At 42.4% G+C, this 24,261-nt stretch overlaps 1 protein-coding gene across 1 annotated transcript in view; it reads right to left on the reverse strand.

The window, feature by feature from the left end:
- Positions 1-24,261, reverse strand: part of SMIM35 (small integral membrane protein 35) — a 45,995-nt gene that overhangs the window by 14,513 nt on the left and 7,221 nt on the right. Inside the window, exon 2 of the mRNA XM_028834030.2 lies at positions 5,926-6,073. Coding sequence (XP_028689863.1) covers positions 5,926-6,073 — 148 coding nt within the window. The remainder of the gene's footprint in view (positions 1-5,925; positions 6,074-24,261) is intronic.

The raw sequence follows: 24,261 nt of genomic DNA on the forward strand, positions 1-24,261 counted from the left end.
GTATTTTCTAGCTTTTCTTCTAGGATTTTTACAGTTTTAGGTCTTACACTTAAGTCTTTAATTCATCTTGAGTTAACTTTTGTATACAGTGAAACTTAGGGGTCCAGTTTCAATCTTCTGCAAATGGTTAGCCAGCTATCCCAGCTCCATTTTTTGAATAGGGACTCCTTTCTCCATTTCTTATTATTGTAGCCTTTGTCAAAGATCCAATGGTTGCAGCTTTATTTCTGGGTTCTCTATTCTGTTCCATTGGTCTAATGTGTCTCATTGTACCAGTACCATGCTCTTTTGGTTACTGTAGCCTTGTAGTATAGTTTGAAGTTGGGTAATGTGATGCCTGTGGTAAAGCCAAATATTTTAGAACTAAACATAGAAAATGAATAAGTTGGGGATGAGGGGGTATTTTCTCAATAGAAATGGAGAAGCCTGACTCTTTTTCTCTCCTGGACAATGCCTATACTGAGGTGGGCCAATCTTCAGACACAGCCAGAGTTTTTCTCGGAAATATGTCTAGGATATCTCTACTATATGAATAATTAAAGATGATTTCTTTGGGTTAATATATTCCAAACAGATGTGTTATCATGGGACTCCCACTAGAACATCTGGCTTTAGAAAAATCACTCTTGGTGATCTTGCCAGAATAAATTTATTGCTTGATTAATTAATATATTCTAATTACTGGCCAAAATAATTGGGACATCAGATGGGCACATGAATCCTTACCTAGGATTTAACAGAGGGAAATAATGTATCTACTGACTCTGCATTCATTAAGATGCAGGTCTTAGGCTGGGCATGGTGGCTCATGCCTGTAATCCTCAGCAGTTTGGGAGACTGAGGCAGGAGAATTGCTTGAGCCCAGGAATTTGAGACCAACCTGAGCAACACAGTGAGACCCTGTTTCTTTTTTAAAAAAATAAAATAAATAAAATAAAATGCAGGTCTTATGCAAGTCTCAGTAGCCAAGAATCTATAGTAAACTGATATTCCTCTCCACAAAATCCAAATTTAAGAAAGGGTCAATAAAACCTTTGCCCCACAGATGTTGCTACAGGTGAAAATTCTCAGATATTTCTCCAACAGGCTGTCAGCTATGTGAATTTTTTAAAACTCCACCACCACTTTTATTTCGCTCGGTAGTTTTTAGTTTTTTAGACTACATTATTATTGCCCATTATTTTGCAGTTGAGGAAACTGTAAATAGAGCTCCTAGTAGTTAAGTAATCACCCAATTCACAGAGCTGTATATGCCAAAGCCACAGTGAAAACTCAGTTCTTTCTGTCGCCAAAACCCATGTCCTTTCCATTATTCTTTATTCTTTATTGCTTAAAATTACTTGTTCTATAAGGCAATTAGACAGAAATAAAATGAATAAAATAAAATAAATTTTAGAAGACATCTCCAGAACTATGCTATGACTTTTAGAGCAGCCTATATGGAGCTTCTTTATGTTAGCAGTTAGATAACCATACCCACTGATTCCTGAAGAGTCCCCTCATCCAATCTACCCACTGCCATCAGTCTACATAAGGACTCACACTTCCAACACCTGTGGCAGGGAGGCACACATCCACATTATCCAAAAGCAGTTTCAGACCACAAAGGTGTTTGAGAGAATGCGGTTCTTCAAAACAGAGTCCTGTTGGTTTTTTTTTTTTTGAGATGGAGTCTCGCTCTGTCGCCCAGGCTGGAGTGCAGTGGCGCGATCTCGGCTCACTGCAAGCTCCGCCTCCTGGGTTCACGCCATTCTCCTGCCTCAGCCTCCTGAGTAGCTGGGACTACAGGCGCCCGCCACCATGCCCGGCTAATTTTTTTTTGTATTTTTAGTAGAGACGGGGTTTCACCGTGGTCTCGATCTCCTGACCTTGTGATCCGCCCGCCTCGGCCTCCCAAAGTGCTGGGATTACAGGCGTGAGCCATCGCGCCTGGCCAGAGTCCTGTTTTGTGTCACTCACAGTAGTATTTGGCCTAGGGGGAGCCATTTCTCCCAACCTCCACTCTTACCATTAAGACGCAAGTGTTGCATGTGGATCCCCAGCCATGTAGTCAAAGGCCCATGAAGAGTCAATATAATTGTGATCGTCTATTAGTCCTGATCCCAGAAAGCAGCATGGGGCTGTAGGGCAAGAGATGCATTCAAGATGACCCTTTACATCCACTTTTCCTCCCTGCTTCACTGTCTGAAGTCATGCCAGTTGGGCCAAGTTTACTGACAGGCAGGATCAACATATGTTCAGGGGGCATAACTACGGCCCTTCTATTCCATTGCCTCCTTCCATATGACTGGAGCAGTAGGGAGCCAGTGTAGACACCACCATCTCCCCGCATTTACATGCAGTCACGCTCATTGTGACAGTTCCCTGCCCCTGCAGACCAAAGCATGGTAAGACCCAGGATTTGGTATTGGGCTAAGGAGGAGAAAAACATGCCCTAAGGCTCTTTAACCTTGGTCATTGCTCCAGCCAAGTTTACAAGACAGGCCTGTGGGGACTTGGGATACGAGTCCTATGATATGTTATTTTTTCTTTGACATTTATCTCCTGTTTCTTTATGTGTCTCTGCCATATTTTGTATAGTCAATGACAAGATTCCAGTATTCCTGGGTCTGAGCAAAATACTATCTTAATTCTATAAAAATCCCTTTTTAAAAAATTACAAATTGATTTTACAAATAAAACTATACTTATTCATATATAAAATGTTGACATGGGAAACGTGGGTTTTCAGTTTGTAAAGAAGAAAATTGGCATAAAATTTACTTAGAATGATGAGGAAGAAAGAGGAGAAGGTGGAGAGAAAAAAAAGTCTAAAAACAAAGTAAGGTCAAGGGGTAAATTAGGAGGTTGGGGAAGGAGATGGAAGAAGAGAAATAGAAGCAAAAGGAGGAGGAGGAAGAGAAAAAACAAGGGGGAACAAGAGGAGAAGCAGAAGGCGAAGAGGAGAAGAAAGAGGAGGAGGAGGAAGAAGAAAAAAGGTGGGGGAGAAGAAGGAGGAGGGGAAGGAGGACAGGAGGAGGAGGGAGGAGGAGGAGGGGAAAAAGAAGAGGAGGAGGAGGAGAAATTCGTGGCTATATTGTTTGGGGTAAAAATGGTAATTTCACTTTTTGAAAATAGAATCAAGATACAGGAGAATAGTCTGTCATCAATGTCAGACAAACAGAATGTCTGGACTTAATCACTCAAATAAAGGACATAGCAACCACACGTGTGAAGTAGAGCATAAGTAAATAAAATCAAACGCAAAAGAGGGACAAAGAATCTGATATACAATAAAATATTACTTAAGAGGCCAGGGCAGTGACTCACACCTATAATCCCTGCACTTTGGGAGGCCAAGGCAGGCTGATCACTTGAGGTCAAGAATTCAAGACCAGCCTGGCCAACGAAACCCCATCTCTACAAAAATACAAAAAGTAGCTAAGCATGGTGGCACACGCATGTAACCCCAGCTACTCAGGAGGCTGAGGTGGGAGGTTAGCTTAATACTCAAGACCAAGATATAGTTTAGTTAAAGTGTTGTTCTAGTTAAGCTATTGTTTCTCAATTTCAAACCCACTCTCTCCATTTGGCTTTGTGATGTTACAGTGAGGACTCTGCAAAAGTTTCTTCTTGCCAGCTGGGGGAAGTTCTGCCAATAGGAGGCAATAGAGAGAGGCTACAAGGCTGGAGGATGAAGAGGGGACTTACCCCCTATCTGCTTCCTATTGTCATATCACTGTCAGCATCACCCAGTGTTTCTTTTTCACCCCAGCAGTTTCTTCTAGTATCAGTTGGGTCTAGTTCGCAGTTTTCCCAAATTCATGGAACCAGTCTCGCTACACTCTACCTTCTGCCCCAGAAACACCAGCACTAGACTGCCAAAGCCCACTTTCCCAGAGGTCTGAGGTCCTCCCCCAGGCTCTGTGTTTTGATACTTCCAAGTTCTTCCCTTTGTTTCCCCAGTCTTAATGCTAGCAGCTGCCTCCTGCATTGCTACCTCCACATCACCAGGTGTTCTCTGTCTGTCTTTTCAGTTACCTAGTTAACAGTTCTCTAGAATAAATTCTCTCTGGTAAAATGATTGTTGTGGCATATGTTTCCTAACTAGACCCTGATTATCCATGCAGAAACATAAAAATATCTTGGGGAATGGGCAGGGAGATAGAACTATTTTTTTTTTTTTTTTTGAGACAATGTCTCATTCTGTCGCCCAAGCTAGAATGCAGTGGCATGATCTCAGCTCACTGCAACCTCTCTCTCCCAGGTTCAAGTGATTCTCCCACCTCAGCCTCCCAAGTAGCTGGGATTACAGGCATGCATCACCACACCCAGCTAATTTTTGTATTTTGTAGAGATGAGGTTTCGCCATGTTGGCCAGGCTGGTCTTGAACCCCTGACCTCAAGTGATCCACCCGCCTCAGCCCCCTAAAGTGTTGGGATTACAGGTGTGAGCCACTGCGCCCGACTTGCACCATAATTTATGTTGGTCCCAGGCTTCTTCACAGAAACATAATGCTGGGAGACAATGGAGCACAATCTACAAGGTTCTAAGAGAAAAAAGATGAAATCCAAAAATACTTTAACAACCCAACATGTTCAGATATAAAGATAAAAGACAGACATTTTCAAATATAAAAGAACTTAAATAATAGAACATCTACATGTTCCTCTCGGGCCCAGCAGCCATTGGTGCTGGAGTGGCACCATGGTGGTCCTGAGCAGTGTGAAGCAGGGTCCATGGAGGAGGGCTGCTCAGCACAAGGTGCCTGATCCCAAGTTGGGGGAGGAGGGTGTCCATGAAGATGGGAAGCCTGGTGTGGGGAGTCAGGGCTGAGCAGGAAGAGGAAGGCATAGGGAATGAGGTAGTCTAACCTGGAGCATCAGAGCCAAAGCAGGGTGAGGAGGATTCTAGGTGGAGGATAGCCTGGTATGTGGAGTCAGAGCCTGAATGGGATGAAGAGGACATCCATGGCAGTGTTGGGGATTATGGCCCAGCAAGTGGAGTCAGAGCCCAACAGAGCAAAAAGAAAGGCCATGATGGAGCAGCCCAGCATAAGGTATCAGAGCCCAAACAGAAAAAGACAGGCATTACTACTAGAGGGGACGTGGCAGCAAAGACTGGATATTGATTGATACTGATCAATCAATAACAATATCGATATTGATTATGTACAAAGGATTAAGTAAGTATGTTAAGACTAACGGAAGCCAGACTTCACACTGTTGGAAACAAGAGTTACAAATACAAAAAGAGAGACACCTAGAATAAACCTTGTGGTGTTAGATTGGAATTGAAGTTATTGGCGTGACCTCATATAAATAGATATAGAAATGAACGTAGACGTGTATGGATGTATGTAGCTCTGTCCACTAAGAGGGCTTGAGGCAGCAATGTCCCAATATCAATAGACACATCTACCACCAAGATCTTGGCTTCTAAATGCCATTTTCCACTCAAAGAAACCAGGGTCCCTTGGAGAAATGGCGGATTTCAGTACCAGCAGGGAAAGTAAAAGATGAATTTGAACCATCTTTCTGTGCCAAAACAATAACAGCAACAATCAGGAAGGTCCTAAACAACAATGGGGGCATGTCAAAAGACATATAAGCTAGCTTCTATTGGACAAAGCAGTGGCTGTTGGGTTTTGAAGGGAAAGCGAGAGTATCAAAATTTGATTTGATATTTGAGTATCCAAATAAGTGATGGTGGGAACAACCCACTGAATAAAATAGAAACCATGAGTCCAAAAGACATTAATTAATTAATTAAATAAAAGTTTGCTGCGCAATGACATGCTTAGTTTCAAATTCCTCTCCACAAAGTACTTATTAATTACAAACAGAAAAAAATAATAACTTTACAGTTGGGAAACTTGGCAAACACCACCTTAATCAAGTGACCACAGTGAGCTTCATCAGTAATGAGAAACAGAAACGGCATACCACCTGAGGGGAGGCGAGGAGAAGAACCCAGCATCAGCCAGGCACGGTGGCTCACACCAGTAACCCTAGTACTTTGGGAGGCTGAGACAGGAGGATCACTTGAGGCCAGGAGTCCGAGACCAGCCTGGGTAACATGGCAAAACCCCGTCTCTACCAAAAAAATACCAAAAACATAAAAAAAATAGCTGGGTGTGGTGGTGCACGCCTATGGTCCTAGCTACTTGGGAGGTTGAGGTGGGAGGATGGTTTGAGCCCAGAAACCAGAGATTGCAGTGAGCCAAGATCACACTACTGTACTCCAGCCTGAGTATAAAGATCATTCAAGAGAAGATTGAGAAAATACTCCAGACTGAAGCAGAATAAAAAGACATGACAACTAAATGCAACTTGTGATTCTGAACTGGATCCTTTTGCTATAAAAGCCACTATCAGGGCAACTGACAAAACTTGAATAATGTGAGAATTAGATGGGAATAGTGTATTGTTATTAATTTTCTGATATTGATCACTGTATCATGGTTATGTAGGGAAACATCTTTGTAGGAAATACATTCTAGAGTATTCAGGCGTGATGGGGCATCAGGTCAGTAACTTTCAAATCACTCAAGAACATTTTTGTTGTTGTTGTTGTTGTTGTTTAATACACAGTAGTTCCAAATTTCTACAGGTTTGTAATCATTTCAAAATGAAAAATAATAACTTTTAAAATACAATTGGTCTCTATTTGCTGGTTTATAAAATCTCCAAGACATTATATATGAAAAAGCAAAGTTAAATGGATATGGTAAAATTCTTTTAAAAGACTATATATTTCATGATATGCATTTTAATGTATATATACACCTTATTTTCCTGGACAGATGCAGAAGAAAATTAATGTGATGATCTGGGAGAGGAACTGGGTGGTGGTAGGAAAGAGCTTTGGTTTTTCATTTTATATCTTCCTGCATAGTTCTTTTTTTTTTTAAACAGGTACATGTATTACTCTAATAAAAGCAAATACGGGAGGCTGGGCATGGTGGCTCACACCTGTAATCCTAGCCTTTGGGAGACTGAGGTGTGGCAATCACTTCCGGTCAGTAGTTTGAGACTAGCTTGGCCAACATGGTGAAACCTCCTCTCTATCAAAAAATACAAAAAGCATCCAGGCGTGGTGGCAGGAGACTGTAATCCCACCTACTCGGGAGGCCGAGGCACGAGAATCACTTGAACTCAGGAGGCAGATGTTGCAGCGAGCCGAGATCATGCCACTGCACTTCAGCCTGGGCAACAGAATGAGACTCTGCCTCAGAACAAAAAACAACAACAAAAAAAGGAGTTTTCTGGAGAATGAGATTATGTGTCATTTCTGTTTTTCTAATTTTTTTACATTCAAAAAACTAATACATAATAATGTTAGATATTTGCATGCACACATATTGAAATTTTTATTTTTTTCTCTATAGTTAAGGCAAAAAGTGAAGAAGGATCAGCTCTCATCAATTAAGTCAGGCTTTGAACAATTTTGGTAGCAGAAAGTCTTTACCTGGTATTTTATTTAATTTAGGCTTTTTAATTGAAAGATCTGTATGAGGGATTGTTCTTGGTTGCCAATTAACAAGGATTCTAGAACACATAGACAGACTTCAAAGCTGTTTCGTCAGGACCATGTAGCTGAGAAAAGCCTTATTTATTAATTTAGGTCTATGTTTTGATGACTTTTTTCTCACCCAAACCTTACCCTGTGGAATACTTTTTAAAATCTACCTTTCTGTTTGGGTCAAAGTCCTTTGACAAGCATCAGACTTAGAGCCTTTGAACATTATCTGTTTAAATATAATTTAAATTTAATAAATTCCTGTGTATTTTCTTTCCTATTTCTTTACAAACTGCCTTCTCTGTATAGTCAAGGGACTTTTTCTGTTGTCGTTGTTGCTTTGGCTTCTGGAAAATGTCCTTGTAAAATCAAGAAAGTTGAGCGCAAGGCCTGCACTGACTCAAACATGGAACGGTGAACACAGATTTGGGGTTTCAGTGATCTGATATCAAAAGAAAAGTGCCTCCCTCCCTCGGGGGACTTCAAGATGACAGTTTCAAAAGGCACTTCAGGTGAAAGGTGTAAATGAAATTTCAAAAGACCATCAGACAAAAAGAAATCATTTATAGAATTCTACAATCCTTTGGCAATATAGAACAAAAGTGAAGTGTTTGGGTGCTTGTGCCAGACAGACGTGAACTGGAATCTCAGTTTTACCAGTTACTTACAATGTGTCCATGAGCAAGATACTTAATTTCTTCAAAACCCAGTTCATTTATCTATGAAATGGAAATAATAAAAGTACCTAACACCTGGAATTACCATGAATTAATCTAAAATAGGCCAGGCGCGGTGGCTCATGCCTGTAATCCCAACACTTTGGGAGACTGAGGCTGGCGGATCACCTGAGGTCAGGAGTTCAAGACCAGCCTGGCCAACATGGTGACACCTCATCTCTACTAAAAATACAAAAATTAGCCCAGGCATGATAACAAGCGCCTGTAATCCCAGCTATTCAGGAGACTGGGGCAGGAGAATCGCTTGAAACCAGTAGGTGGAGGTTGCAGTGATCCGAGATAGTGCCGTTGCACTCCAGACTGGGCAACAACAGCGAGACTCCATATAAAAAAAAAAGAGAGAGAGAAGAAATAAAATAAAATAATACATGTCTGCTACAAATAGAGCACTCAATGAATATTATTCCCAAACTCACCATTCCAATTATGGGTTACAATAGGCTTAGAGGGCCCAGCCCAGTGGCTCATGCCTGTAATCCCAGCACTTTGGGAGGCCGAGGTAGGCAGATTGCTTGAGATCAGGAGTTCGAGACCAGCCTGGGCAACATGGCAAGACCCCCATCTCTACAAAAAACACAAAAATTAGCTGGGCGTGGTGGTTCACACCTGTAGTCCCAGCTACTTGGAGAATTGCCTGGGAGGCAGAGGTTGCAGTGAGCTAAGATTGTGCCACTGCACTCCAGCATGGGTGACAAAGTGAGATCCTGTCTCAAAACAAACAAACAAACGAACAGGCTCAGTGTCCACAATGTGAAGGGTGAAAGTAGGAGGGAAATGGCTACTTTCTATATGCACCAAGCTATTCACCCAAAGAATGACAAGGGGAACGAGGAGCCAACTACCTTATTATAACACTAGCCCAGGGTGGAACTCTCAGGAAAGTTCCCCTTGGAATATGTGCCCATTAGACTTGTCAGTTAGTAAGTCCAAATTGCGGTTATGGATACAAGTGGTGAGGAGTTTCCTTCTGAATTTTTTTTTTTTTTTTCTGAGACAGAGTTTCACTCTGTCACCCAGGCTGGAGTGCAGTGGCACAATCTCAGCTCACTGCAACCTCCAACTCCCGGGTTCAAGCGATTCTGGTGCCTCAGCCTCCTGAGTAGCTGGGACCATAGACACGCGCCATCACATCCAGCTAATTTTTGTATTTTTAGTAGAGACAGAGTTTCACCATGTTGACCAGGCTGTTTTTGAACTCCTGACCACAAGTGATCTACCCGCCTCGGCCTCCCAAATTGCCCATCTGAGATTTAAACAACTTTTCCACCAGGTCCACATCAGCTCTAAGTAAAGCCCCGGGACTTTCTCCCTGCCCACCTCCCATGCCAGCCCTTGAATTCTGTGCCCCAAAGAGCATTAATTTCCACACTCAGCAAGGATGTATGGAGTTATTACTATGTGCCAGGCCCTGTACTAGACACTGGGCATAGAGTGGTCAAGGCACATAGGAGCCCTGCCTTCATGGAGCTCATGTTCTATGAGGAGGTATGTTCAACAGATGAGCACCCTAATAATCAGTTGCTCAAAAACTTATGTTCTACGAAAAAGTACAGGGGGTCCAGGTGCTATCAGAACAGAAGGACGTGCGTGGGTGGGGCATGCCTGCCCCCTGCCTGTCTCTAGGGCCCTGGCCAGGCTCTCCCCAACCTGTCTGCCCTCCTCAGGGGTGGAGGAGTCTCTGGGCCCCAGGAGGACTCCCTCCCAGAGACTCACACAGTGCTCCCTGCTCACGTGTTGTCACAGCCCAGAAATGACTGAAACCAGGCATTCTCCTGGACCTCGGCGTCCGGGAGCCTCCAGGCAGGCGCTAAGTGTGGAGCCGTGGAGTAGTCAGTGCTTTATGCCAGCAGTTCTGGAACTTCTGGATGGATATAGGGACTATCATTAGTATCCTAATACGTGGTGGGTTTTTGTTTGTTTGTTTGTTTGTTTGTTGTTTTTTTCTAGACAAGAGTCGAGTCTCGCTCTGTCTCCCAGGCTGAAGTGCAGTGGTGCAGTCTCAGCTCACTGCAACCTCTGCCTCATGGGTTCCAGTGATTCTCCTGTCTCAGCCTCCCGAGTAGCTGGGATTACAGGCGCCCAGCACCATGCCTGGCTAATTTTTATATTGTAGTAGAGATGCGGGTTTCACCATGTTGACCAGGCTGGTCTCAAACTCCTGACCTCAAGTGATCCACCCGCCTCGGCCTCCCAGAGTGCTGGGATTACAGGCGTGAGCCACCATGCCCAGCCAATACATGGTGATTTTTTGAAAACCATAAAATTGATTCAGAGTCCACTGACCTTTACAGATCTAGATATGCCCTTACCAGAGAGAGAACTCCAATGAGGAAATGCTGGTAAATTACCATTTTTCTGATTGCTGGTGAGTCTGACACTTGGTGAGTTTTCAGCCAGTTTGTTAAACTTTTAATTACTTTTTGTTAATAATAAGAAGGGGAGAATCCAGGATATCCATTGGATGAGGAGGCCCCAGGATCCGGTGTTTTGAAGCTCCTCTGCTCTATGTTGTATTCGATCTCGAATTTTTTTAACTTTCTCGGTGATGATTCCATATTGATTGACATGATAACAGCATTTTTCCCGTAAAAATAAACAGGTTCACCCTCTTTTGGCAGTTAGCAAGTTTAAAGCTCTTCAATTTTGAGGGACTACTGCTGCTAGGGAGTTAAATTGATCTTGCAAGTTGACCAGGGAGTCAGCGACCCGTTCCATGTCACCATTTAGTTTTTGAGATAGTTTGTAGTAGAACTGAGTAGAGGTTGTAATACCGCCAATGCCAGTACCTAGTTTGCTTAGTACTCCTGCTCCAATAACAAAAGGAAGAATGGGTACTCTTTTGTTGTCGCCTCCACTCCTTTCATCTAGAAAGAAGCTGCTGACCCTGACAGCCCACCTAGGGCACACTGAGTGACTGCATTGGTGCTGTCACTTTTTTAAGGCTTTCTGTCCAGACTTCAACTCTAGTTTCTTTTCAGAGTTTTGGAGGACTGATGACTTCCTCAACACCCTTGCCGTGGGGCTGAGGGTGATGATCATGTCCATTTCTTGTGTATTAGGAGGCCTCAGTGATTCAATTAGATTGTCCCACTGCTCAGACCTGTAGGGCAGCTTCTAACATGCTTTTTTCAAGGGGAGAGGAGCTGTGACAAGTTGTGTGTCGGAAATGGATTTGAGAATGCTCTGAATGACCCCTGGAGGCCGGCAGGGCAGGCTTCGGGCATGAACTGGACTCCAGACCCCTCTTTGTGCTGGTCAGTGTCGTCCTGTTTATAAACTGTAAGACACGTTTTCCTTTGTGTTTGTTTTCATTTTTGTTCTTTTGCAGCATTCACGCTTTTGACAGTCTTTTGGGAAAGAATAACACCCACGTAAAGAATTGGTCACGTCCAGTGTGGCACTGTTCTTTAATACCTGGCATAACAATTCCAGGAAGTCTTTCTTTTTTATATTTAAAATGTTACTTTTCTATATGATGTGCATGCAAGTTTACCATCACTGTTCTTAAACTTTTTGGTGCCATTTCTAGTATATTCCTGTAAATGTCAGTTACTGCAAATGAGTCCAGTGTAAGTAGTTTTAGCTTGTTTATCGCAATGCTGGCCTCAATACAACAGAATAAAAACAGTAGAAAGCACTCTTTGATGTTTCTGGTAACATGGACCCTTCTCCTGGGGCATTTGTTTTGTTTTCATAACAGAAAGCAAAAAATAAAAATTAAAAACAGGGGGACTTGAACTACTCCAGGAGGTTAGGAGAGCCTTTCCTGAATCTGACATTTAAGCAAGACCTGAAAAATGATAGGAATCAGAAAAGAAAATAATAACAACATTTTAGGCAAAGCAAACAACATGCACAAAGGGCTCAAAACAGGGTAGAGCATGATACTTGGACAATAAAAATGTGAAAGATTTGTGTGTGGCTGGAGTACATGCAAGGTGTGGAGTGAAGATGGGGCTGGAGCAGAGAGTGGGGCACAGAGAGAAAGGGGCATGAGAAGAAGCAGGAGAGATAAACAGGGTCTTATCATCCATTTTAGGGATTTGGGGCTCTACTATAAGAAAAATGGAAGACCACTCAAATATTTAAGCAGTATAACGTCATGACCAAATGTGCCCTTTCTAAAACAACTCTGGCTGCCATGTGTAGAATAAATTAGAGCAGAGCAAAAATGAAGGGAGGAAGACTAATTGGGAGGCAAGAGAAGGTGGTGACTTAACCTTGAGGAATTATTGTCTCTGCCATGGAATACATGGAATAAGTACCAAATACCCAGTTATCTGAACAGGTAGCTTTGGTGGGAGACATAACATTAAGGCTTATATTCAGTTAATTAGGAAACTGGATCAGACCAACACAGAATTTATTGCCTAGTCCAGGAGTTCTGTAATGGCCTCTTTAAGGCTGTACAAGAATAGAGGAGCTAGTGACCTGGCACAGTGGCTCACTCCTGTAATTCCAGCACTTTGGAAGGCTGAAGTGGGTAGATCATTGGAGCCCAGGAGTTCAAGACTAGCCTGGAAAACATTGTGAAACTGTATCTCTACAAAAAATACAAAAATTAACCAGGTGTGGTGGTGCACACATGTGGCTCCAGCTACTTGGGAGGCTAAGGCGGGAGGATTACTTGAGCCCAGAAGGTCAAGGATGCAGTGAGCCATGATCACACCACCGCATTCCAGCCTGGGTGACAGAGTGATAGCCTGTCTCAAAACAATAATAATAATGGCAGAAATCTTATCAAATTTATTGAAAAACAATAACCTGGCCAGGCACAGTGGCTCCCCCAGCAATTTGGGAGGCTGAGGCAGGCAGATTACTTGAGGTCAGGAGTTCGAGACCAGCCCGGCCAACATGGTGAAACCCCATCTCTACTAAAAGTACAAAAATTAGCCAGGTGTGGAGGCACATGCTTGTAATCCCAGCTACTAGGGAGGCTGAGGTGGTAGGATTGCTTGAACCAGGGAGATGGAGGTTGCAGTGCGCCGAGATTGCACCACTGTATTCTAGCCTGGGTAACAAAGCAAGATCTTATCTCAAAAAAAAAAAAAAAAAAAAAAAAATCAGCCAGGCATGATGGTGCACACCTGTAATCCCAGCTACTTGAGAGGCTGAGGCACAAGAATCACTTAAACTCAGGAGGCGGAGGTTGCAGTGAGCTGATACCATGCCACTGCACTCCAGCCTTGGCAACAGGTCAAGACTCTGTCTCAGAAAAAAAATAGAGAAATAACCTACACATCCAGAAGCTAAATAATCTCCAAGTAAGAAAAACTAAAAGAGATTCACAAACAGACATATAATAGTAAAAAATGATGAAAGTAAAAGACAAGGAGACTATCCTGAAAGCAGCAAGAGAAAAAGAACTCATTGGGAACTTGTAAGAGAATCTTCATAAGATTAGCACTTGACTTTTCAGCAAAAACATTATAGGTCAGAGGGACTGATGCGCAAAGAAATAAAAGTGTCAACCAAAAGTCCTATGTTTAGCAAAGCTATCTTTCAAAAATGAAGGCAAACTAAAGACTTTCCCAGATAAACAAAAGTTGATGGAATTTGTTGCTAGCAGACCCACCTTACAAGAAATACCAAAGGATATCCATCAGGCTAAAAGCAAATGATCTTGTGTTAATTTGAATACATACAAAAACAAAGGGGACTAGTAACAATTTTTTAAATGTATAAGTGCATATTTCTCTCCTCATAACTGATTTAAAAAGCAATCATACAAAATTATGTATATCTAAAAAATATATAATGTAATGTTAGGCCTATAACATATAGAAATGTAATATTTTTGTCAATAAGAGCACTAAGGGGTGGATGGGAGCAAAGCAGTATAGAGCAAAAGACAAGACTGTAGTTGATAAAGTAATAATTATAACAATATATTGCTGAGTTTGTAACATTAATAGATGTGACATATGTATAACAATAATATATTGTATAATATAATAATATATAATATATACCATATATAACAATAATACACAAAAGAGGAGAAGAGACTAGAGCTATATAGGAGTAATATTTCTATACATCACTGGTATTAAGCTATCTGAAGTGACCTCTGGTAAGCTAAGATATATATGGTAAATCCTAGAGCAACTGCTTTAAAATAGTGAAAAAAGCATTAAAACATTAAGCACCAAAATACATGAAGCAAAAACTGGCAGAAATGAAGGAAGAAATAGAAAACTCAACAATAATAAGTGAAACCTTCAAAATTCCACTTTTAATATTGGATAGAATAACTCAGTAGAAGATCAAGGAAACAGAAGATTTGAACAACACTACATACCAACTACACCTAACAGACATCTGTAAAACACTCCACTCAACAACAAAATATGCATTCAAGTGCGCATAAAACATCCCCCTGGATAGACCATAGGCCAAGCCATAAAACAAACCTCAATAAAATTTAAAGGATAAAAATAATACAAAGTATATTCTCTGACCACAATGAAATAAAATTAGAAACCAATAGCAAAATAAATGTGAATAACTCTACAAATATGTGGAAATTAAACAACACACTCCTAAATACAACCTATAACCAATGGATTAAGGAATCAATCAAAAGGAAAATTTTTAAAAACTTGGAGATGAATGAAAATGAAGACCCAGTATACCAAAACTTGTGGGGTGCAATGATCAGAGAAAAATTTATATTTGTAAATGCCTACTTTAGGAATGAAGGAAGATCTCAAATCAATGGCCTAATCTTCCACCTGATCTTCTAAGACACTAAAAAAAGAAAGACAGGTCAGGCACAGTGGGTCATGCCTGTAATCCCAGCACTTTGGGAGGCCGAGATGGGTGGATCACTTGAGGTCGGGAGTTCGAGACCAGCCTGGCCAATATGGTGAAACCCTGTCTCTACTAAAAATACAAAAATTAGCTGGGCATGGTGGCAGATGCTTGTAATCCCAGCTACTTGGGAGGCTAAGGCACGAGAATTGCTTGAACCTGGGAGGCAGAGGTTGCAGTGAGCCAAGATCGTGCCATTGCACTCCAGCCTGGGCAACAGAATGAGATTGTGTCACCAAAAAAAGAGAGAGAGAGAGACAGAAAGAAAGAAAGAAAGACAAATTCAACTACAGCTAGCAGAAGAAAGGAAATAATAAAGCTTAGAGTGGAAACTAATAAAATAAACAATAGAGAACACTAACAAACAAAAAATTGGCATAAGATCAACAAAACTGACAAACCTTTAGCTAAGTTAAACAAGGAAAAAAAAAGACTCAAATTACTAGAATCAGAAATGAAAGAGGGGACATTGTTGTCAATGTCACAGAAACAAAAATAATAATAAATAAATACAATGAACAACTGTACACCAACAAAATAGATAACATAGATGAAACGGACAGATTCCTAGAAACACACAAACTACCAAAACTGACTCAAGAAGAAACAGACGGTCTGAATAGGCATAACAAATAAAGAGACTGAACTAGCAATTTAAAAAAATGCCCACAAAGAAAAACCCAAGCCCAGTTAGCTTTCCCACTGATTCTGCCAAACATTTAAAGAATTAATATCAGTTATTCACAAACTCTTCCAAAAAATAGAAGAGGCTAAACACTTCCCAACTCATTTTATAAGGCAAATATTACCCCGATGCCAAAACCAGACAAGGACATCACAAGAAAAGAAAACCAGAGAAAAAATATATCTTATGAATATGGATGCGAAAATCCTCAACAATTGGGAACGATTGTATGTGGAAAAAGAAAAAAGAATCCTCAACAAAATACTAGCAAACCAATTCCAGCAGTATCTAAAAATAAGTGCATATTATAACCAAGCTGGATTTCTCCTTAGAGCGCAAGATTAGTTTAGCATCTGAAAATCAATTCTTGTAATACGTCTTACCAGTAGAATTTTTAAAATCGCATGATTATCTCAATAGATGCAAGAGAAGCATTTGACAAAATCAAACACTCTTTCATGATAAAAACGCTCAACAAACTAGGAAGAGAAGAGAACTTCCTCAACCTGACAAAGAGCCTTTATGAGAAATCCACAGCAATCATACTAAATGGTAAAAGACAGATGTTTTCTTCCTAGGATCAGTAACACGACAAAGATGTCTGGTCTCACCACTTCTGTTCAACATTGTACTGGAGGTTCTAGCCAGGGAAATAGTCAAGAAAAAGAAATAGAAGGTATCCAGATTGGAAAAGAAGAAATGAAAATATCCCTATTCACAGATAACACAGTCTTATACATGGAAAATCCTTCTCCTTGAAGTCTCGGTATTTGGTAAAAGATTTTTTCTTTTTTCTTTTTTCTTTTTTTTTTAGAAAAGAAAATCTTAAGGAATCCACAGACAAATGTATAAACAGAATGTGGTATATCCATATAACAGAATATTCAGTCATATAAAGAAATGAAGTATTGATACATGCTACTTGAATTAACCTCAAAAACATTATGCTGAGTGAAAAAAGCCAGTCACAAAATTCCACATATTATATGATTCTATTTATATGAAATATCCAGAAAATCTATAGAGGAAAATCCATAGAGAAAGAAAGTAGAGGCTGGGCGCAGTGGCTCACACCTGTAATTCCAGCACTTTGGGAGGCCGAGGCCGACGGATCACAAGGTGAGGAGTTCAAGACCATCCTGGCTAACATGGTGAAACCCTGTCTCTACTGAAAATACAAAAAATTTGCCGGGCATGGTGGCACATGCCTGTAGTCTCAGCTACTCAGGAGGCTGAGGCAGGAGAATCGCTTGATCCTGGGAGGCGGAGGTTGCACTGAGCCGAGATCGCACTACTGCATTCTAGCCTAGATGACAAAGAAAGACTCCATCTCAAAAAATAAAAAAAAAAAAAAGGAAAAGAGAAAGAAAAAGAAAGTAGATTATGGGGGCCCAGGGGAGGTGGGGAGAAAAAGAGGGGGTTATCTTAGCTAAAGGGTATGGGTTTTTTTTTTTCAGGTGATGAAAGTGTTCTAAAATTGACTGTAATAGTGGCTGCAGATATGTGTGACTATATTAAAAACAAATGGGTGACTTGTATGTTATGTGAATTATATCTAAACAAAGCTGTTAAAAAAAAAAGCAATAAAATGTCAGCCTATATGTATCTCTGTCTAAATTATCCTGCGGACAGAGGATTTCCTAAATTCTTAAACTTGAAGAAGTGCATTGAAATACATTTTCTATAATCCAGGTTTCCTGCAGATACATAACGCTCAAAACCCACGCAAAAAGCAGAAGTATCAAGATCCTTACACTTAGGGTAAGAATCTACCCTAATTGTACTTATCTATCCATCTACTCACATTCCAGAAACCAAATCTTAGTCACTGAGAAGTCTGGCAGAATTGAAAAAAAAAAAAAAAAAAAAAAAACAGCCATGAGTACATGCCAAGCAGCATGAAGGCAATGGTGCCATTATGAACCTTACTATTTACCAAGCCATTTGGATGAACTGACCTAAGGCCAGGAGATCTTGCACGTGGTCATCCCACTGCCCATCTAAATCATGATTTCTCTCCAAATGCCCCTCTAACTCCCATTTAAAGTTCATTCTAGGATGGGTGCGGTGGCTCATGCCTGTAATCCCAGCATTTTGGGAGGCTGAGGGTGGGCGGATCACTTGAGGTCAGTGAAACCCCATCTCTACTAAAAATACAAAAATTAGCCAGGTGTGGTGGCAGGCACCTGTAATTCCAGCTACTCAGGAGGCTGAGGTAGAAGAATTGCTTGAACCCATGAGGCAGAGTTTGCAGTGAGCTGAGATCGCACCACTGTTCTTTAGCTTGGGCAAGAGTGAGACTCTGTCTCCAAAAAAAAAAAAAAAAAAAGTTCATTCTACCAACAAAAAATTTAAAAATTTAAAAATCCTAGTTTGATCACTTAGAAGAAACCTCCAGCAGGTGATTGGACCTCTCTAGCTTTTAGATCATACTGACAAGGAACTTTAAAACAAAACAAAACAAAAAATGAACAAGTGAGCAGCACAACCCCCTGCAAGATTAGCAATACATCAAACAAAACCAGAAGGAAGTTCTAAAACTCAAAACCTGAGTACAACAAACCCTAGTGGGAGGCCCTAGGCTTTACTATTAGGATCAATGGTGGAGGCAGATGTGGAGATGATATTGCCCAAGGTCCAGGTTTGGCAAGAAAAATGGAACATTTTCATCTCCATTGGCTTCTAAGCCCCCTCACCCTCAATACATCAGGTTTTATGGAGCCTACACTTTTCTTCAGCTGGAATCAAGAATTCTTCCTTTGTTGCTCATTTGTTGCTCATCAATTCCATTTTTTAAAGATCAGTTCAAGTTGCAGAAGAATAGATATCATATAATTCTAGTTGTGGTATACACACATGCACACACACACACATACACACACAAAGAGAGAGGGGGGGGGGTCTCACCAAGTTGTGGTTCTCCCTATGATTAAGGTAAGACAGGGCAGGTGTAAAGCAGGTGATGACGGGGTTTATGAAGAACCAGGGGAGTGGGGTAGGGAGTAGAAGTAAAAAGAGCCTTTCAAGTTTTGCCTTAGTATTAGCTTGAACATATAAAATTGCCATTTTTAAAGGTCAAAACAAGTACCATCAATTTCATATGATTTTCATCTTTTTCAATAGAAATATTCGTGTGATGAATATTGCTGAAGAAAAAGGAACCAATCACATAATAACAATACAAAATCGAGTATCTCCTGTTTGAAACTGGACCCACTGGTTTGTTGACTGTTCTCTAAACTTTACCCTCACTCCCTCTCTGATAATGTACAGTGCCGAATCTTTCAACCCAGTATAATGAATGAACAGACAGCAGATTTCAGGCAGATCTTTGTAACTCTTGACCATTGGGATATGTGCCTTAGCAGTGTGTGATGATGGAAAGAGACCTAGAGCCAGGCCATCTGGAAGCTAAAATATCATTACTCCGGGCAAGATTGAGTTTTAATCCTCTCTTATGTTGAAATGGGAATTAAAATATTAACTTCACAAGGTTAATGTGAAGATTAAGTGAGACGTGTGTGTGAAAGGAGAGTTACATGGTTCCTGACACATGGTAGATATTTGATAAGTTATTTTCCTTCACTTAGAGTGAAATTTTCTAGAACAGCATAAGAGTGTAGGCAGCTCTTCATTAATTTATCAGTAGCCTTTGTCCTCCTCTGGAAAGAGACCAGTTAGGCACCAAGTTACATGAGCCCATAGAGATCTCCACCTACTGACAACCAAAAGTCTGCCTTTGATCTCTAATACAAGAATGAGATGGATAGAAACAGCCCCTGACAGATCACAATTTCCTGTGACATAAAACAAGGCTCAGAGTCGGGCCCCTTTCTCTTTAAGTGACGATGCCACATTGGTCTGATACCACATTAGATTAGATGGATGTGTGATCTCCTTCCAAGCACACAGGAAGATTGGCATCAACCTTTGCACTGATGATAGGGTTTATGAAGAACCAGGAAGCCTCAAGAAGCTGTAAGTCCTGGTGCCTGGCTATGTCAGAAATGTAGTCTTAACATCAGGTAGTTTCCTGCCTGCTCAGCCCTCCATCTCAACAAACCCCTGGGTATCAAGAACTTTGCCTTGAGTCTGAGCCAAGTTGTCCCTACAATTAAGGCAAGTCAGGGCAGGTGTAGAGCAGCTGTTCCCAAATTCTTCAGAGTTCCCTACGGATCTTTCAAAGAATGGAGTAGCTGGGACCCACTCCAGACCTATCCAAGGAAGCTCTCCAGAGGTGGGCCCAAGAATCTGTAATTTTCAGTAAGTTCCCCAGGGGATTCTTTCACAGCCAGACTGACACCATTTGGGTCTGGAGGACAGAGGAACGGGTCCATCAAAGTCCATTCACATGAGAGTCGGTATAGGGAGTTTCCCAAAGTAATTAGTTCTGATTATCTTACATTGAGGAGGAAGAAAGTGAGAGTCATACTGAATATACTTAAGTTTAGAGAGAAGGATGTTTAGATTTGAAAATGTATTGTTTTGAGTCAAGGAGTTTAAGATAAATAAACATTTTAAATTTCTTTGTAGAAGCCAGTCCCAAGAACACTCAGTTTTATTACTTCCCTAAGCAAGATGACGTCAAGGAATAGAAGTGAGCCTCCCTTCTACTGACTGAGTTTAGGAGTAAACCGGCTGCTGACAGTCAGCCACCACTCCAATGCGGTGACCTTGGGAGAAATGACACACACTTTGTCCCTGTGTCAGTGGCCCACATGTTGTGCGCATCTGCCAGGGTCTGAGGGGGTTACATATTGTGACATGTTTACATGTGTTCTGTGACATGGATTTATCGGTGATCTCATCTGGTTTTAACTAAATTAACCAATTAACAAGGATTCTAGAATACACACACTTGTTGTGTGTCTGACAACAGAGAGAAAGGGAGAGAGACAGAGACAGAGAAAATATACAAAGAATGAACCCTGGCCCCAGTCAGGGCTTTGGAGCTTGGCATTCTGGGGCCTTCTTGACAGATGACACCCTGAAGCTCAGCTCCTCTGTCCTGGCTTTTCCTGAACAGAGTCTTGATGGTGGCTCAGGACGGCCAAGATGTCATCTAGGAGCAGGCATGGGCAATACACCCGCAGCCAGCCACAGCCATCTCAGAGCCACTCTGACCTTCCAGGTTGTCTTTCATAAAACAAAGAGGCTGGTGAGTGATGTATACCCTAGACCTTAGACTGTCCTGTCCAGAGACTGAGGGCTGGGAGAGATGGAGAACACAGTGCTTCTGTTTGAAGGATTTAGTGGATGGAGAAGCCCCGTGGATGGAGAAGCAAATAAGTTATTTCAGCAGCCAAAATGAGACTTTGAGTATAAGCTATGGCCACTCACCTTGGGGGGAGTCAAGGCAAAGCTTCCTTTACAGCGGCCTAAGCAAATGCCTTCTGTGGGCTGGGGATCTCTGTGACCCTCCCCATTTGTCCCAGGGTACTGGCTTGAGTGCCTAAGTTTTGCTAGGCAGGGTCTGTGTCTTGGGAAGAAGCAGATGCAGGCAGCAGCCCAGCATGTTTCAAGTGGCTTATGGACAGTCTCAGGAGGTGCCTCTGGGGCTCAGATGGAATCTCACCAAGGCCTCTCTCTGCATGCCTCCCTATCACCGCCCCCACGGTGGGGGTGCCTCCATTGGTAACACGGGAGGTGGTACCCAGGAGCCATTTATTGTTTTAATAGCTATGCATTTATTTTCACATATTTAAGAAGAGACCTAACTAGCATATCAAATCTTGATTTTGTGGATTTTATTTCTTAGAACAAGGTTAAAGGAGGTAATTAATTTTAAAAAGTGAGTCAGATTTAAGAAAAATATTAGGCCAGGCACGATGGCTCACACCTGCAATCCCAGCACTTTGGGTGGCTGAGGTGGGTGGATCACCTGAAGTCAGGAGTTTGAGTCCAGCCTGTCCAACGTGGCAAAACCCAGTCTCTACTAAAAATACAAAAAAAATTCGCTGGGCCTGCTGGTGTGCTCCTGTAGTCCCAGCTACTCGGGAGGCTGAGACACGAGAATCACTTGAACCCGGGCAGCGAAGTTGCAGCAAGCCAAGATTGCGCCACTGCACTCCAGCCTGGATGACAGAGTGAGACTCCATCTCAATAAAAAAGAAAGAAAGAAAAATATTAAGTAAATAATGGTACAACTGGCTCTGGAATGAGGCAAAAGTCATAAAGTATGGGAAAACAACAACAACAAAAAAAAAACAAACCACGGCTCTAGATTAAACACATGAGTAAGAGCCAAACAGCAGGCCATCCCGGAAGAGATGGAGGTGTCTTCTGGAAAGGACATGACCTAAAGGAACGAAGTGTCACAGGTCTTGGGCCAGGATGGGGAAGGGGAAAACCTGCCCTTCAGCTTTCCTTCCTCCTGCAGCCTCATGCCTATGGCACAGGCTGAAGAAATGCAAAAAAAATAAAATAAAATAAAGTAAAAGAGCAAGTGAAAATGATGATGATTTTGCCAATAATCATAATGTACTACTTTCGCAACCAAAAACATATATTTTTAAGTAAGAGTGCTATTTCACCAAACTTCCCAGGGACGTTGCCAGCGTGAGCTTTAGCAGCAACACCAGGTGTGGGCAGGGGCCAGGGCTCTTTTCCAGGCCTCCACAGGGTAGCCACTGCCCTGGCACCAGGGGCCACAGGAGACACTGCTGCACAGAGCCAGAGAGGGGCAATGGCCCCTGCCAAGAGTGGCCGGGAGGCTGGTCCAAACATTGAATATGGGACATTGGCTGAGGACCCCAGAACTGTCTGGGAGTGATTTGAAGGGAAGCTGCAATTCTCACATGTTTGTTCCATCCTTAATTTTTTGTTTTGTTTTGTTTTGTTTCGTTTCGTTTGAGACAGAGTCTTGCTTTGTCAGCCAGGCTGGAGTGCAGTGGCGTGATCTCTACTCACTGCAAGCTCCGCCTCCCAGGTTCACGCCATTCTCCTGCCTCAGCCTCCTGAATAGTTGGGATTACAGGTGCGCACCACCACACTCAGCTAATTTTTGCATTTTTAGTAGAGACGGGGTTTCGCCATGTGGGCCAGGCTGGTCTTGAACTCCCGACCTCAGGTGATCCACCCACCTCGGCCTCCCAAAGTGCTGGAATTACAGGCGTGAGCCACCGCACCTGGCCCATCCTTAATGTTCTTAATTTATTTTTTGCATGTGTGCTTTTTAATAGTCATATATGTTCGAGTATAAGTACAAATATACTTTATAAATACATAAATATCAGAGTGCACGTGCAAAATTGTTTATTGATGGGAGGCATGATCGAAAGAGTTTGGCAAAGGTAAGTCCACATTCCTCACTAACTACTCCTGCTTTGGATTGCTGTCAGTGTGTCTGCCTTGCAAACTGTGCCTCCCACACTAGACGCTGAGGGAGGATAGTCAGGGAGGTGTTGTGGAGACCTGTGCCACTGAGTTCAAACCACCTCATGCTGTAGTGGAGTCACTGGAGCCTAGAAGGTACCAAGGGGCCCAGGATCCTTGTGGGGAACGGATATAGAGAGGCTCTTTGAAGTCTCTCAGTACTGGAATGAGCATAGGGTTTGCCTTCAGAGGAGCATGTGCTACAGCCCCAGCCCTGGGACACACCAGCTGTCCAATCTCAGGTGAGCCACTCCGACCTTCCAGGTTGTCTCCCATAAAATGAAGAGGCTGGTGAGTGGTGTATACCTTGTGCTATTGCTGTGAGAGTCACATGAAGTAACGGAAGAAGAAATGGCCTTTGGGGAATCGTAGAACATCTTCCTTCACCCAGGCAGAATCCCAGGCACAGGTTGCCCCACAGGCCTCCTGTGCTCCTAGGTCTACAAAGACGGGCTGCCAGCTGGGGGAACCTAGGCCAAGGCCCCTGCCCAGACAAAGCAGAGGCTCAAGTGGGCCAGAGTCATGCACAGCCCAGGTGAGCTGGGCTCCAGCACCCAGCCACTGACACCAACCGTCAGTCGCCCCTGCCATCTGCAGACCCAAGGCAGCTTTGGCTCTCCGTTTATCCCCACCAGACCTTGGGCAGGAAGGTGAGGAGCAAAAACAACTGACACATACAAAGTGGCGGTCACCCAACCTGAGCACCCCTGCAGTCCTCCTGCCTCAAAGCCTCCATTTCACTCACTCTTCTAGCCCCTGTCCTTGCTTCCTCACCGTAAGTGCCGGCCAATGCATGCATGCTGCAGAAAATAAGATAAATCAGGGCTGCTTTGATTGGTTGCAAGTTCAGAAGCTTTGGGGTTTTGTAGATCTGCCCAAAGCATTGAAACACCTAAATATTTGGATGATTTCTCTCTCCTTTGTCACCTCTGCCACTGGGATGCTTCTTGAATCCCAGACCCTGGACTTCCAAACCTTTGAGCATCCTTTGTAGAAGATGGCTCCAGTGACCTCCCCCAACCCATCCCCACCCCATCTGCAAAAGAGCTTCTCTGGGGGCAGGGAAGATGCTTTGACTCATTCCATTCCCCTACTTCTGATTCTTATCCTTTAGTGAAGCAGGAGAGACAGAAGGGATTGCTCTGGGCTTT

This window comes from Macaca mulatta, chromosome 14 (assembly GCF_049350105.2).
Source record: "Macaca mulatta isolate MMU2019108-1 chromosome 14, T2T-MMU8v2.0, whole genome shotgun sequence".
Classification (NCBI taxonomy): Eukaryota; Metazoa; Chordata; class Mammalia; order Primates; family Cercopithecidae; genus Macaca; species Macaca mulatta.